Source organism: Panthera tigris, chromosome E3 (assembly GCF_018350195.1).
Source record: "Panthera tigris isolate Pti1 chromosome E3, P.tigris_Pti1_mat1.1, whole genome shotgun sequence".
Taxonomy (NCBI): Eukaryota; Metazoa; Chordata; class Mammalia; order Carnivora; family Felidae; genus Panthera; species Panthera tigris.
The window spans coordinates 18,837,552-18,853,251 of NC_056675.1; the positions used below are offsets into that span (position 1 = coordinate 18,837,552).

The 15,700-nt window shown below is 50.2% G+C and overlaps 2 protein-coding genes across 5 annotated transcripts; one reads left to right on the forward strand and one right to left on the reverse strand.

The window, feature by feature from the left end:
- The first annotated feature begins 911 nt into the window (after positions 1 to 911).
- Positions 912 to 15,528, forward strand: SLX1A (SLX1 homolog A, structure-specific endonuclease subunit). 4 transcript variants are annotated; one of them, XM_042971886.1, is made up of 6 exons: positions 912 to 1,114; positions 13,395 to 13,446; positions 13,553 to 13,891; positions 14,949 to 15,076; positions 15,243 to 15,330; positions 15,414 to 15,528. In XM_042971886.1, exons 1-6 carry the CDS (start codon positions 1,005 to 1,007, stop codon positions 15,441 to 15,443), a joined length of 747 nt encoding a protein of 248 aa, XP_042827820.1. In that variant the 5' UTR covers positions 912 to 1,004; the 3' UTR covers positions 15,444 to 15,528. The 4 variants fall into 4 exon arrangements, with proteins under 4 accessions (XP_042827820.1, XP_042827819.1, XP_042827821.1 ...); XM_042971885.1 differs by lacking the exon at positions 912 to 1,114 and adding an exon at positions 12,674 to 12,863; XM_042971888.1 differs by lacking the exon at positions 912 to 1,114 and adding an exon at positions 12,873 to 13,302.
- On the reverse strand, positions 10,966 to 12,411 carry LOC102950000 (bolA-like protein 2). Its single transcript, XM_007084066.3, is given in 4 exon segments — positions 10,966 to 11,647; positions 11,968 to 12,065; positions 12,153 to 12,365; positions 12,367 to 12,411. Coding segments are annotated over 4 exon segments (456 nt in total). The 3' UTR covers positions 10,966 to 11,547.
- Positions 15,529 to 15,700: the final 172 nt, after the last annotated feature.

Consider the following 15,700-nt stretch of genomic DNA (forward strand, 5'->3'; position numbering starts at 1 on the left):
GCAGCTCTGGTGCATTTACACTGCAACATAGTTTTCCATTGTACCAGTTTCCCACACGTTCCTTCCTCCACATTTGAAAGGCGATTATGTGCGCAAAGCCCTTACTTAGCACAGCTCCTGGCCCAGAGTCAGCACTCGGTGAACATTTGTTCAATTGTCGAATGAGACTGAGCCCCGACCAACTGCAACACGAACACTTGTTTCCTGCAGCTGGACTCTCTGCCCTTCGACCCAAAGCTGAGCATCCTGCTAGCTCTCCCGCCCTGCGTGAACCACAGTTATAAAATTTTCTGACCAACAAGAAGAAACCCAAAGCCTGGGGTACCTGGGTGGCTTAGTGGGTTAAGCGACCGCCTCCTGATTTCAGTTGGGGTCGTGATCTCACGGTGGCGAGATGGAGCCTAGCGTCAGGCTCTGGGCTGCGCATACAGCTTGTTGCAGATTCTCTCTCTCCTTTCCGTGACCTTCCCACTTGTCTTCTCTCTCTTTCTCTCTCTCGCTCATAAATAAACACACACACACACACACACACACACACACACACACACACACAAATGAATAAATGAATAAATAAGTAAACAAATGAATACCCAATACACTTCCAGCGCATCCACGACCACAATTCCCAGAAAGCATTGCGGTGCTCTCGTTTTGCTTCCACTTATTACCTTCCCCTCCTCAGCGCACTTCCGGGTGGTGTGGGCGGGGCCAATAGAGCTATCCAATGAGCCCTTCCGCGGGCCAAGGGGGCGGAGAAATTGGCCAATGAGCGTCTGGGCAGAGGCGCCAATGAGCGGGAAGGTTGCTGGGGCAGCTGACGTGAGCGGTGTCACTGAGCCCCCCCCCCCCCCCCCCCCCCCCCCCCCCCCCCCCCCCCCCCCGCTGAGGCCGCTGGAGCCCAGCCCCTCTATCCAGCCTTCTGGGTGGCTCGCTCCTTTCCAGGGCATTTGTGGAGTCCTCGTCCATGTCCCCGGTGGACACGGCACCCCGGAACCTCCACGCCCATGGCCGCTAGCCTGAGGAGGCTCTCTTTCACCGCCTTTTCTTCCTCCTCGGCAGACCCAGACGACGAGGGGGTGCGCGGCACTTGCGAAGATGCTTCTAGATGCAAGAGGTGCCTGCCGGGCGCGGGCTTAGGGGCCGGCGTCCCTGGGGCCTGGGGCCTAGGTGGGAGGCGGGCCTGTGATCCCAGCGTATCAGGAACATCCTGGTGCGCCGGAAGGTACCCGTCAATTTCGGGCGACCCTGGTTTCACACCTGTGAAGTGCACAGAGCAGCGGTTCATTTATTTAACCGGTAATAGTCTCACTTCTGCCGTGTGTCAGGCCTGGGGAGAGCGGGACTGGGAATCCGGCCCTACCCAGCCAAACGGGGTCTTGTGGCCTTCGTGAGGCTCAAGTCTTGCTGGGAGACAGACTTGACTTCACAGACAGTGAAGCAAATAATTCTAGTCTTGAGGAGTTAGGAGAAGTGCAAGTTCTTCCTCTTTAATAGGTTACGTTTCATTGGGGGTTGTTACGACCCCCATCGTGCCCCTGAAACTCAGGCCAGTTGAGATGGGGGGGCGGGGGGGGGTGGGGAATGGACTGCTGGGGTCCCATAATGTTGCTGTGCAGAGCCAGCATTTTCCAGAGCTCTTGTCTCTATGCCACAGGGGTCTACATACTTGGGGGTGTAGTGAGGGCAGTATCGTGAGCACAGACATGTATCACACACCTGGAAGCACGGGGCTCGAGTGTACTTTATTCACTCGTTCCACAGAAATTATTGAGCGTATCCGTTGTGCCAAAGCCTTCTTTTTTGAATGGTTGGTGGGTATTCAGTTATTGGGAACACATGATGAATAGGACTGACGTGGCGTCTAAGGGCAGCACCATCTCCTCGGAAAAGACAGGAAGCAAATAATTCCCTGTGAAATCCATAATTACGGTTTTGTGTTGAGTGCTGAGAAATACAGCATGCCATTCGAGTTTGTCATTGAGGCAATAATGTTGAAGCTGAGATCACAAGGCTGAATGCAAAACGGGGATATAGGAGGGTGTTGGGGCAGAGCAGGGGAGTGCGAACTGTTAAAGGAATGGACAGAATGCCCTTGAAGCTGGGGCCACTAGGGAATGGAGGTGGGGAATGCCAAGGTTTTGGGTTAAGGCTCGCACTTTTTGTAGGTTCTTGGAGACTAAGCGTAGTGATTTAAAACATGGACCTTGGGGCCGGGCTCTGTCAAGCTGATCCTAGCTCTGCCACTAAACCATTCTGCATCAAGTTTTTTGATCGGGCTCTGCTGCTGATGCTGTGTCTCTCTCTCTTTCTGCCCCTCTCCTGCTCATGCTCTGTCTCTTTCTCTCAAAAAATAAATAAATGTTAAAAAAAAATTAAGAAAGAAAGAGAGAAACCACAGATGCTCACGTCCTACTCTAGGCTCACGGAATCAGAATCTGCTGGGATAGGTCCTGGGCTATAAAGACTGGGCATGTTTGCCATCTGGGCGCATTTCATTGAAGCTTCTTTTGCACTGGCCTTTCCCTCATCTGAAAAAAACATGCAAAAAGATTGTGAGAATCCGTAAGTTAGTGTTTTAAGACATGTTGTAGGTCTCTCTCCTTCAAGTTCTGTGATATCTTCACCGTAATGTGTTAAACCCTTCAATCTTGTCAAAAGATCACGTTATTAAATAGGGATTCCTTGCATGAACCGTGGGCTGTCTGTCGTCTGAGTTTTGAAGTGGGGGGATAACAATGGTAACCCACCTTCGGGATGTAAGGATTCAATGAGATCACAGACACGTGGCAGTTAGCACAGGATCTGGCACAGCGTGAAGCCTTCAATAAATTGTTACTACTGGTTTTGATTTCCCTCCATTCCGAACACTGTTTGGTTGAAGTTACTGAATATGTCATACCTGTGGATCAGGCTGGTTCCCCCCGCCTTAGGTTACGGCCATAAAAGCCCTAATTTAACACAGGAGCCAGTTAGCTTCCCAGGACTCGTGCGGTTCTGTTACTTCTCTTGCAGGTTGTTCCCTCCTTCCTTTCAGAGCCCTCCCGGGGATAGTAGTGACGTGAACGGTGTCAGACGGCTGTCGGCAGGATTAAATGTGGCGCGCTCCCCACAGTGCCTGGCACACGGCAGGTGTCGAAGACTGGTGGTTATTATCAGCACTGTCCCAGTCGTCATCGTCAGTGCCGTGACCATCAGCATGGGCCTGTACTCTCAGTCCTGCGGTCCTACAGTGAGAACTCTTCTGAGCGGACATTCTGGGCTTATGCTTAAAAATTCCGTGGGATTCCGCAGGTATTTTCCCAGCACTTACTGTGATCGCTAACTCTCGCCACTACCCATCTCCCCTCTCCTTGTCTTCTCCGTCCTGTGCTGCCCGCCCAAGGCAGTTCCCTCTGTTGTTTACCCCTGACCCCCTCTCCCCAGACCCTCCCTGTGTCCCGGGAAATTCCCACTCCTTAATCGCCAGCCTCGTCTCCTTCCTCAGCCTCTCCTTAGCCATCTCTTCCCTCTCTTTGCTTTGACCCTGGTCCTTCCCCGGGGATATCCTTTTTTGAAGTCCTCTCAGATGGTGCCTCTGTTTTCTCATACCCTGGGGTATGAGATTTCAGGATCGGGGGTGCAAGATTAGTGTCCTTGTTCTTTGACCCCCCCCCCCAACCCCCCGTTTCCTTGAGATCCATGGTCCCCAGGCGGAGCATCCTCTCTTCCTCCTCATTACTGTTTTCTCCTGGTTATTCACTTGATTCGTGGACGTCTTGGGTGCCTGGCCCACAGTCCTCCTGTCTGTCTCGACCTTCTTGCCATCAGCCCAGTCGGCTTCACTGTGTGTGTGGAGGACCCAGGCTACGCACAGGGCACTCATTTTCTGGAACGCCTCGTCTGTAGGGATCACCTCTTCTCATCCATGTCTGTCACCATCACCGCGGTGGCACCCTGCATTTCCGCCCTGGTGCCGCGCCGCCTGATGCGTGAGCAGCGCGGCCCCTCTCGACCCCGATCTCTGCTTTCCAACTTGCTTGGTCAATTATTTCTGCTATGTCCTCAGGGTATTTTTCCTTAGGACCTGAGGGGTTTGGTTTTTTTTGTTTTGTTTTGTTTTTTTTTTTTTTCTGTCCTTTAGATGCCCTCTAGGCTGGTATCTCTGAGTAGAGCTTAGAGTTTCCCCTGAGATGGCCCCCCGAGAAGGACAATGGTGGGGACAGGCTTGTAGGAGGTGAGGGAGGGAGCCCTGTGGATGTCTCTGGAAACGGTGTCCCAGGCAGAGAGCAGGGAGGGTAGGAAGGCCCATGGAGGGAGCAGGCCTGACTTGTTCCAGGAAGGACCAGGCCAGCATGAGGGAGAAGGAGGTGGGCTGAAGGGGCCTTAGGGACTTGTGGTGGTGTCCAATGGAGAATTTTGACCCGAAGAACGAGGTGACCTGACTTGGGTTTTAATGGGATCACTCTGGCTTCTCTGTTGAGAGCAGCCTGTAGGGAGCAAGGACGGAAGCAGGGAGATCAGTTAATAGGCTGATGGAATATTCCAAGACAGAGGCGCTGATGTCTTGGGTCAGGATGGTAGCACCGGAAGGGCTGAGAATCGACCAGATTCTGGGTACGTTTTGAAGGAGGAGGTGATGGGATGTGTTGACAGATTGGATGTGGGTGAGGCCAGTGAGTGAAAGAAGAAGCCAAGCCCTCTGGCTCATCTCAGATGCGGCTCCCACCAGGAGGCCCCTGACACCTGCAGACCAGGCCCAGCCCCTCCCGTGTTCTCTGTGCGTGTCCTTGGCGGCGGTCAGTCAGCTGCGGCGTAGGCAGGCGTAGTGTTGAACGTTTGTCTCCCCCCCGCGAGAAGAAAGGTGTGGGGAATGACCGTGTCTGCCTTAGCCACGTGCCTGCTAGACCCATTTCTCAGGCGGCCAAGTGACGAGGAACTGAATGCCGATGCTCAGGGTTGCACTTCCCGATGAGGTCTCCACATTCTGCTGTTCTGTTTCACTGGATTTGAGTGGTCTGTCTGTTTTAGAAGCCAGGCCCGGGGCTGTAAGACTGAAATCCTGTTGTAAAAATTACAGAAGTCAATCTGATTTCCACCGAATCCAAAAATGTCCCCCTTGAGGTGCAGGTGGGTCACAGGATCACCTCCCTGGAGAGGCGGCATTTTCCCAAGGGCCCAGGCCTTTCCAGCACACGGATTGCATCTTTGCAGCCGTGCCCAGAGAGCAGGGCTTGAGAGATTGATCTGAATATTTGAAGGTGGGCGCTGCTGCTTTCCATCCTCAGAGAAGATGTGTCACTTTAGAATTAGAATATTCTGGTGAGGATAAATTAGCTGCCCAACTTGCCCATCACGAAGGTCCCGTAAATCGTGGATTTTCTGCAACCCTCCTCATGTTTTCAAAAAAGCAACAAACTAAATTTTGGAAAATATCTATGAAAAACAATGGTTTCAAATCTAGAATACTAATTTTTTTAATGATTATGTTTTTAAGATTTTTTAATTTTTTAAACATTCTTATTATTGATGTTTTGTTTATTTATTTTTGAGGGGGAAGGTGGAGGAGCAGAGAGAGAGAGGGTGAGAGAGGCTCCATGCCATCTACGTGGAGCCCAGTGTGGGGCTCGGTCCCACAAACCATGAGATCGTGACCTGAGCCAAAATCAAGAGCCAGGCGCTTAACCAACGGAGCCACTCATGTGCCCCTAAGATTTTATTTATTTATTTTTTGTTATTTTTTTAATGCTTATTTGAGAGAGAGCGTGCACGAGCGAACGAGCAAGTGTGTGCACGCCGGGTTGAGGAGGGTGGCAGAGAGAGAGAGAGCGAAAGAAAGAATCCCAAGCAGGCTCCACTCTGTCAGTGCAGAGCCTGATGCGGGGCTTGATCTCACAAAATGTGAGATCATGACCTGAGCTGATATCAAGAGTCAGATGCCTAACTGACTGAGCCACCCAGATTCCCCCACCCCCACCCGCAAGATTTTGTTTTTAAGTAGTCTCTACACCTAACGTGGAGCTCAAGCTCACAACCCTGAGATCAAGAATCACATACTCTTTGAGCCAGCCAGGTGCCCCTTAATGGTTAATTTGTTAAAGGGCCAAAGTGAATACTCTTCCCCAACTCATTAGTCTAATTTGAATATACCGTACATATAATTTTTTGTCTCCTTTTTTTGTTGCTGTCATAATGGCTGAACAGTATTCCACAATGTGGTTTTAGTTTATGTGACTGTTCTTCTGTTCATTATTTGGGTAGCTATGATTTTGCTATTAAAATGGGGTTGCGATAAACATCTTTGCATGTGCGTTTCAGTTTTCCAGTGAGATGGATTTCAGGGGAGAAGCCTTTGCAAAGTGGTCCTCGAAAGAGGTTGTGTCCGTTTCTGTTCTCATGGTAAGAGAGATGCTGAACACAGAATATTCTCAGTCTCTTAAATTGTTTGTCAGCTGGCAGGTGGATAATACCTCTTAAAATTTTTTATTTTATTTAGAAAACTTTTTTATTATACTCACTAGTAAGACTATTTTTATTTTAAAAAAAAATTATGGTTATTTTTGAGAGAGAGAGAGCAAGCGGGGAAGGGGCAGAGAGAGGGAGAGAGAGGATCCGAAGCAGGCCCTGTGCTATTAGCACAGAGCCTGACGCGGGGCTCGAACTCACAAACTGTGAGATCATGACCTGAGCCGAAGCCAGACGTTCAACTGCCCGAGCCACCCTGGCGTCCTAAGACTGAGCATTTTTAGTTCTTCACTATCTCTGATATTTTTTTACATGACGCCTTTCTCCTTATCATTTTCCTAACTGGGTTTTTGGTTTTTTATTTCATTTATGTTTTTATTGGTCTGTAAGAACTTGTTACATGTATGGTAGTAGTCCTTTGCCTACGTATGTGTTCCATTATTTTCTCTCAAACTGTTGCTTGTCTTTAAGTTTAGCTTGTACCATACATTTCATGATGCAGAAATTCTGAATCTTTATGGTGCCAAATCTGACAGTCTAACTTTATGGCTTGGGGCTTTTGGGTAACGTTTTATGAGACCATTTTCAATCACTGCCTTTTCTTTCAGCACTTTTACGGTTTTGACTTCTATTGCTTAGAGCATTCATCTATCTTTATAATTTTGTATGTTATAAGTTAGCGGTTTTTGTTCCTACGCTGTCCGTTGATGGTCTGTATCCTCCATTGATTTGAAATATCACTTCCATACTAAATTCTTACGTATACTTTAGCACAGCAATGCGTAGATCATTCTTGACTTCCAGTCGGAATTGCTTTTTTCATTTCGATGCCTAAACATTTTGACTTGCGAAGTGTTAGTCGTGACTTGCCAAGAGCTCCTCTAGCTTGGGGTAAAACAGGGTTGTATCAGGGACTAGCACAATCTCCTTAGTTCATTTGAGCAGCTGCACTCCAGGAGGAAAGAAAAGAAAGCGATACTAACCAAAGCGTGTGTTTGAGTCTGTGAAAGCAATAGCTTTTCAGGAAATCCCACCCTGCAGACTTCTACATACTTCTACATACTTCTCATTGGCCAGAATTGGGCAGGTGACCTCACCCCTAGCTGCAAGAAAGTGTGGGAGGGGAGAATTTCTCAGGGGGCAGATTGATACCTCAAACAAAATGGGGGTAAGGAGGAAGGGGTAAGTGGATATTGAATGGGGAACTGGGAGGGTCAGCTATATCGCTCATCTTTCTTGTTCTTCAGAATTTCCCCAGGTATTCTTAAGAGACAGAGGGAGAGGGGAAGGAAGAAAATGGAGGTGGGAGAGCAGGGGTGGGAGGGTGATGATTTATAAAATAAAATGCTCAGGTCATTAGTGTTCAGTTTGATGAGTCTTAACAAGTGTATATGGTTGACTCTTGAACAACATGGGTTTGAACTGCACTTATATGTGGCTTGTCAATAAATGCAGTACAGTACTCTAAACGTATTTTCTTTATGATTTTCTTAATATTTTCTCTTTTTTTTAATGCTTATTTATTTTTGAGAGAGAGAGAGAGAGAGCATGCACGAGCAAGGGAGAGGCAGAGAGAGGGAGAAAGAGGTCCAAAGTGGGTTCCGCACTGACAGCAGAATGCCCGATGGAGGGCTCGAATCCATGAACCATGAGATCGTGCCCTGAGCTAAAGTCAGACCCTTAACCAACTGAGCCACTCAGGTGCCCCTCTTCATATTTTCTTTAGCCTACTTTATTGAAAGAATACAATATATAATAAATCTAACGTACGAAATACATGTTAATCAACTGTTAAGACTTCTGGTCAACAGTAGTCAATTTGTAGTTAAGTTTTTGGGGGAATCGAAAGTTATATTCAAAGTTTTGATTGCCCAGGAGGTTGACACCCCAACCCCTGTGTTGTTCAAGAGTCAACGGTATATCTGTGTACCACCACCCAAAGAAGATACAAAATATATCTGAAACTCTAGAAACTTCCCTTGTTATATGTTTCTAATTAGTCTTCTTACCCTCACCAGTCATTTTCTGGTTTCGAAATCTGTGGTAGATTAGATCTGCCTGTTTTCGAATGTCATAGAAATGGAGTCATACAGTATGTGTTCTTTTGTCTTCTTTCACTCAACTGTGTTCCTTGAGATTCACCCATGTTGTTTGCATTATCAAAGATAAAGCCAGGGGTGCCTGGGTGGCTTGGTCACTTGACCATCTGTCTCTTGATTCCGGCTCAGGGCATGATCTCACGGTTTGTGGGATTGAGCCCCATGTCTGGCGTCTGGCTCTGCATTGACAGTGTAGAGCCTGCTTAGGATTCTCTCTCTCTCTCTCTCTCTCTCTCTCTCTCTCTCTCTCTCTCTCTGTCTCCCCCACCCCCTGCTCCTCCTCTGCGTGTGCATCCACGCACACACACAGTCTCTCAAAATAAATAAACATTAAAAAAATTTTTTTAAAGATAAAGCTAGATACTAGTTCACGTGGTGAGGACAGAGTTTAATCAGTAATTAACTATCCCAATAAGGAAAAGAGTCCAGAGTGAATGAAACTCAACTTCAGTTTGTACAGAGGAGATTTTAAAGAGAGAATGAGGGAGGAAAGTTGGGGGTGAATGAAATCAGAAGTAAAAAATTACAAAAGCCAGGAAAGGTATTGGTTCATGTGAAACCACCTGGATTTGCTCACTGGGAGACAGCGACCTGATCTTTCAGTGTTGGCTAGAAGAAACAACGGATGCTTTTGGCAGCCTTGAGTTTTCTCGGGCAGGCACTAAGGGGTACGGGAATCATCCTAGGGGTGGAGCCTTGAGCTGTTAAAGTCTACGTTAGTGTTTGTTCGAGTCTCTATACAGTAAGTCAAGGTTGAAGCCTAGTGGAGAAGAGGGCTCGAGGAACCTGGCTAGAGTTTGGTCAAGGAAAGAGTCTTTGTCAGTGTAGTTTGTTCCTATACATGTATGAATACACCATGATTTGTTCGCGTGTTCTCCAATGATAGGACATTTGAGTTGTATCGAAGTTTTTGGTCATTGTGAATAGGCTACAAGGGACATTCTCATACAGGTCTTCAATTTCTCTCAAATAAATGTCTAGGAATAGAATTGCTTAGTCACAGGTTGGGTATATATTTAACTGCTAGACTAATTGCCAAAGTGGTTTATCGCTTTACACTTCCCACCAGCAATATATTGAAACTCCAGTTGCTCAACATCCTTGTTAACATTCTGTATTGTCAGTGAGGGTGAAAGAGCATCTCAGTATGGTTTTAAATTGCACTTCCCTGGTGACTAATGATCTTAGGCATCTTTTTGTGTGCTTACTGGACATTCCTACATCTTTCGTGAACTGTCTGTTCAAGTCTTTTGCCCATTTTTGTTCTTAATGGTCTTTGGTTTTGACTCATTGGAGTTTATTCTATATTCTGGATAGGAATTCTTTGTCAGAGAGATATATTGTACGTATACATACATGGGTAGGAAAATTCAAATTGAAAACATTGACAATAGCATCCAAAAACCTAAACTGGGTAGGAATAAATATAATGAAAGACGCAAAACACCTTTACACAGAAAACTGTAAAACATTGTTGAGAGGAATTCAAGGAGACTGAAATAAATGGGATATATGCTTTGTTCATGCATTGGAAGATTTGATGTTTTGAGATGCCTGTTCTCCCTGACTTGATCCGTGGAATCCGTGCAATCACCGACAAAATCCTAGCCATCTTTTTTTTTTAGAAGAAATTAACAGATTGTTTCGAAAATGTATATGGAAACGTGAAGGGTCTTGAATAGCCAAAAAAGTCTTCAAACGAAGAGCAGAGTTGAAGCACTTAAACTGCTTAATACTGCTTAATTTGAAGACTTGCAGTAAAGCCACAGCAATCAAAGTCTTTGGCATAGAGATAGATCAGTGACACAGAATAAAGAGTCCAAGAAATAGACCAAACACAAGGACTGTTGGTTGATCTTCACCCAGATTGTCAAGCCAATTCAGTGGGCGAAAGAGACGTCTTTTTAATGAATAATTCTGGGTAAAGTGGATATTCAAGTGGAAACAAAATGGACCTTAGCCCCTACCTCGTTCTGTACACATGAATTTGGGATGGATCATAAACCGAAATATAAAGGCTAGAACCATAAATCTTTTATTTTTTTTTAAATTTTTTTTTCAACGTTTTTTATTTTTATTTTTGGGACAGAGAGAGACAGAGCATGAACGGGGGAGGGGCAGAGAGAGAGGGAGACACAGAATCGGAAACAGGCTCCAGGCTCCGAGCCATCAGCCCAGAGCCTGACGCGGGGCTCGAACTCACGGACCGCGAGATCGTGACCTGGCTGAAGTCGGACGCTTAACCGACTGCGCCACCCAGGCGCCCCCCATAGATCTTTTAGATGAAAACATGAGAGCATATGTTGACAACCTTGAGGTAGGCAAATGTTTTGGATACAGAACAAAAAAAAGCACTAATTACAAAGGAAAAATGGATGCACTGAGAAAATGAACGGGCAAGACAGACTGGGAGAAATATTCAGACTACATGTGCTTAAGTGTTTTATTTTTTCCAAAAGAACTTTCGCATTATTCAGGCCCAAGACATCCTGTTACTATATTCTGTATTAACTGGGTTTTTTGTTTGCTTAAGTCAGATAGGAGACATTGTACGATGGGAACTTTCTGATTGACTTCTCCTACTTAACTCACCCTCTTGTGAATGTTGGTTCCTTTTTCATAAATGCCTTGCCCACTAGTCAATGAGTACTTACAGTGGAGGCAGTAGATTTTAGATCATATTAATCCTTGTAAAGTAATTGGGTGTTAGCTGAAGCCAAAAGGCAATACCAGTAGCCTCTGTTGGGAAGAAACGATAGCGTGTGAGTTCATTGAGGCTCAGTTTTGTTTTTGTTTTTTGTTTTTATCTGATTCAACACTTAAGGCCTTGTGGATGTGTGAAAGACTTGTCCAAAGTAAGACAATGTAGAGTGGGGGTGGGGTGGAGCAGGGAGAAACCAGGCTCTAGATTAAAGCTCAGCACCCTTCCCACCCTCCCCCCCACAACACGCTGACACAGAAGCTGGCCCTGATTCATAATTTAATGGCTGTGCAGGCCTAGGTCTCTTTATTTCTGCTGCTCACGGGTCCACTGCTCTGGGGTCAGAGTTTTCTGCTCAAAGGCATGGATGTGCAGAAGCTCTTCTGCTAGGCACGTGTTCACCAGCCTGGGGGAAAGATGGGGTTAGGAAACGGTAGGTGGAGGCCTGAGTTGCGATTCCAGAATGTAGGGTGATCAGGGAGACTGGAGGTGTCACCCAGGTTGTGTCCCCAGGACGTGCGGACCAAAGAGGAAGAGGAAGAGCTTCTGCAATCTCAATCCAGGGTCTCAATCCAGGGGCCAGGGGCCACGAAGGCGGCATCCTTGGGGTCGTGGTCACCGTGCGGGGCCGCACTGGTGGGGGTAGGGAGTTAGGTTGAGGGGAGTGGCCAGGGTTGTGGTCCCGGCGCTGGGGTCGCGCTGAGTGAGGGGCTCCCGGGGCCTCACCGGTGTCTTTGAAGCAGCGGCTTCCCCTCGAACTTGGCCGACACCACCAGGACTCGGAAGCTGGACGCGCAACGGTTGGGAGTCGTGTCCTCTACTTCCTATGGGGAACAACGGTGTGGGGAGTATGAAACCCGCCCCTCAGGCCCTTTCCCCCTCGTTGGGCGAATCTAGACCGCTCAACTCACCACGTGCTCTGCCTCAAGGTCCCGCTGCAGCTTCTCCCGGAGGTACTCGGCGCTGAGTTCCATTGCGGCAGCCCAGAAGGGGCGGCAGCTCAGCGGGGATGGAATCCCAGCTCCCACCGCAGCCACACCTCTTCCGCCCGTACTGACGCCACTTCCGTCAGTCTCGACTTCCGCCCTCACTAAGGCGTTTGTAAACCCGGCACTTCCGCCCTCAGGCAAGTCCAGCTTTCCAACAGTCCTAGGTTTCCGCGCTTACCATCAAGCAGCCAATCAGAGTCAGCCCAAGGACCGAATCGGGCGGTAATAAGTGCCCGCCGCCTGCACAGCAGCCCGGGTACCGTGGGCCGGTTTGGACACCCTAGCTCCAGTCAGTCAGGAGAGGGTGCGCGAATCTGCATTGCCGTGGCCTCTAGGGTATCTCGGGATCGCCTCCAAACGCTTTTTCCGAGACAAGCATCTTGCGGCCCTGGCAACTCAGTCCTCCCTAAGGTCATAGGCCACAGCAATCAACCCACAAGTGCCGATGGGCCCTGAGGGGGACGCGGCGAGGCCCGGGCGCTTCTTCGGCGTCTATCTGCTCTACTGCCTGAACCCTCGGCACCGGGGTCGCGTCTACGTGGGGTTCACCGTCAACCCTACTCGTAGGGTCCAGCAGCACAACGGGGGCCGCAAGAAAGGAGGGGCCTGGCGGACCAGCGGGCGCGGGCCCTGGTAAGAGGGAGTGGATTGCTGTCTGGAGCGGGGCTTCCAGGGAGAGGCGAGGCTCTGAGGGGGAGAGGCCTGCCGAGAGGGGCGGGGCCAAGCCAGTGACAGTGGGCGGAGCCGGTGCGGTGGCTGAGAGCAGGGCCGGGATGCGAGGAGCACGGTGGGGAGGCGGAGCCCTGTGAAACTCGGCTGTGGGACTAAGAGGCAGGGATTGAGTGAGAAGGGGACTGAGGATCTAGGGTTGGTCCGGTGACAGCGGCTGATGAACAAGGCTGGGGTTGTACCAGACAGAGTCTGCAAGGGAGAGGACAGGGGGAGGGCAGGAGGCGGGGCCTGTGCTGGAGGCGGGGCCTGAGGTTGGCAGGTGTGAGAGGATGCACCTTCGCGAAGGGGGCGGGGCCTCGCGGACTAGGCTTGAAGCCTGGCATGAGGCCTTCACTCTCAGGTAGGACTGGGGGTGAATCATGGCCAGGGGGTTCAGCTTGACGCGGGGTGAGGCGGGGGGCTCACAGGCCGCGCCCTCGTTCTTTTCCCCAGGGCGATGGTGCTTATCGTGCACGGCTTCCCTTCCGCCGTGGCCGCCCTTCGGGTAAGAAAGGAGACGGGGACGGTGGGAGAATGGGCTGGGGCTTCGGGCCTTCCCCTGGCGGCCCCCTTCCTGGGGCGTCCCTGAAGCCCCTACTCTCCGCCCGCAGTTCGAGTGGGCCTGGCAGCACCCGCAAGCCTCACGCCGCCTGGCTCACGTGGGCCCGCGCCTGCGCAGCGAGGCCGCCTTCGCTTTCCACCTACGCGTGCTGGCGCACATGCTGCGCGTGCCGCCTTGGGTGCGCCTCCCGCTCACCGTGCGCTGGCTGCGCGCCGACTTCCGGTGTGACCTCTGCCCACCGCCACCGCCGCACATGCCGCTGACCTTTGGGCCTCCGCCGCCCCGCGCCGCGGCCCCGAAGCGCCGCGCCGGACCCTTAGCTGACCTGGAGTCCGAGCCTGACCAAGATGCCGAGGCCTGCTGCGCCCTGTGCGCGCGCTCCTTCCAGGTGAGCGGCTCCACCTGGCCTTCAGGGTTCGGACGACTTGGGATCCAGCTGTTTATTGAGGGACCGCGCAGCCCACTGACACCTTTTGCCCTCGTTTCTCAAATGGGGATGAGCCTACTTGCTGCCATTCCTCAGAATCAGTACCCTTCTGCTCAGGGCCTGTGCCTTTCCCCTTTGACTGTAAGGCTCTTCCCTAGACTTTCCGTCTTTATTATAAAGTGCCACCTTCCCCTTCTCCATGAAGTCTTCCTCGGCTCTCCATCTAAAACTGCAATTCTTTCTTGTACACTTCCTTGCCTTTTTTTTTTTTTTAAACCTAAACACTTATTGTTTAACATGCTAGGTGTTTTATTCATCTTGTCAGTTTCTCCCACCGCCCATACAAGGCCAGGTCTTGCTGACTGCTGTAGAAAAGGGTTGGGAAAACAGACAATACATATTTAACAGATTAACTGAAAGGATGGGCCTGACTTCTTCAGAGCTCTCGGGAAATGTAAATTGAGTACCTGCCATTCAGAGATTAAGTGACCTGCCTGAGGTCGGTTAGCTGGAAGAACTATAGGCCTGGCTGCAGTGGCCGTGCTGTGTATATAATCATTGCCCATGGGGCGGCCGGGTGGCTCAGTCGGTCAGGCGTCCGACTTCAGCTCAGGTCATGATCTCGCGGTTTGTGAGTTCCAGCCCGGCGTTGGGCTCTGTGCTGACGGCTCGGAGCCTGGAGCCCGCTTCGGATTCTGTGTCTCTCCATCTGTCGGCCCCTCCCCTGCTCACGCTCCGTGTCTGTCTCTCAATAATAAATAAACGTTAAAAAAATTTAAAAAATATATAATCACTGCTCATGCTGAGAGGAAACTGATTAGCTTGGTCTCTGTGGGCAAGTGCTGTAACCTCTCCGTGCTTCAGTTTCATCTATAAAACGCAAATAGCAGTAGTATGTGCCTCACAGCATTGTTTAATGCAAAGCCCCTGGAACAGTATCTGGTCCATAGAAATTCTGAGTGTTTAGCTACTTCATTCCTCCCGCTTTTCTCTCTTACCTGCCTACCACCTCTGACAGGATGAAGAGGGCCCCCTGTGCTGCCCCCACCCTGGCTGCCGCCTCAGGGCCCACGTGATCTGCCTTGCAGAGGAGTTCCTGGAGAAGGAGCCAGGGCAGCTTCTGCCCCTAGAGGGTCAATGCCCTGGGTGAGTCCAGCACCCCTGCCCCAGCCTGGCCTACCTTTGGGAAGATGGTGTCGGTCGTCCAAGTCCAGGCCCAGGGCAGCCGAGTCCTTATCTTGGCACTCAGGGCCGAGCCTGGAAGAGGCTTGTGATCCTGACTGTGTCTCCTACCAACTGCACCCCTTGGTAGCTGTAAGAACTCACTGCTGTGGGGAGACCTGATCTGGCTGTGCCAGATGGGCACCGAGGAGGAAGAAGAGAACTTGGAATTAGAAGAGGTGAGAGGTGGCTTTGGCCCCGGCCTCCCCCTCCCCGCCCCACCCCCCCAGGCTGCGTTTGACTGGTCCTCTTGTTTCCACAGGAACACTGGACAGACATGCTGGAGACCTGATCCTCGCCCACTGCTTGTTTGTGCCACTCCTGCGGGTCTGGGCGGTTTTTACTTGAGCACAATAAAGAGTCTTGAGTTAACGGAACTTCCTGGTGTTTGCTGGGGGCTGGAGGCAGAGGCCCTACCAGTCACTGGGGCCTGAAGAGAAGAGCAGAGGCAGGGAGAGGCTGCTGGCCTGTGTGGATGAGCCTCTCCTCTTTCTGGAGGCCCGGGTGCCTCAGCTGTCCCTAGCACGCTTCTGACATCACACAGTGCTT

What these genes read in the sequence shown, in the direction of transcription:
- SLX1A (XM_042971885.1), top strand. Translation starts at nt 12,676, where the DNA reads ATGGGCCCTGAGGGGGACGCGGCGAGGCCCGGGCGCTTCTTCGGCGTC. An exon ending in CCGCCGTGGCCGCCCTTCGG is followed by an intron (nt 13,447 to 13,552) that starts GTAAGAAAGGAG and finishes CTCCGCCCGCAG; the next exon opens with TTCGAGTGGGCCTGGCAGCA. An exon ending in AGAACTTGGAATTAGAAGAG is followed by an intron (nt 15,331 to 15,413) that starts GTGAGAGGTGGC and finishes TTGTTTCCACAG; the next exon opens with GAACACTGGACAGACATGCT.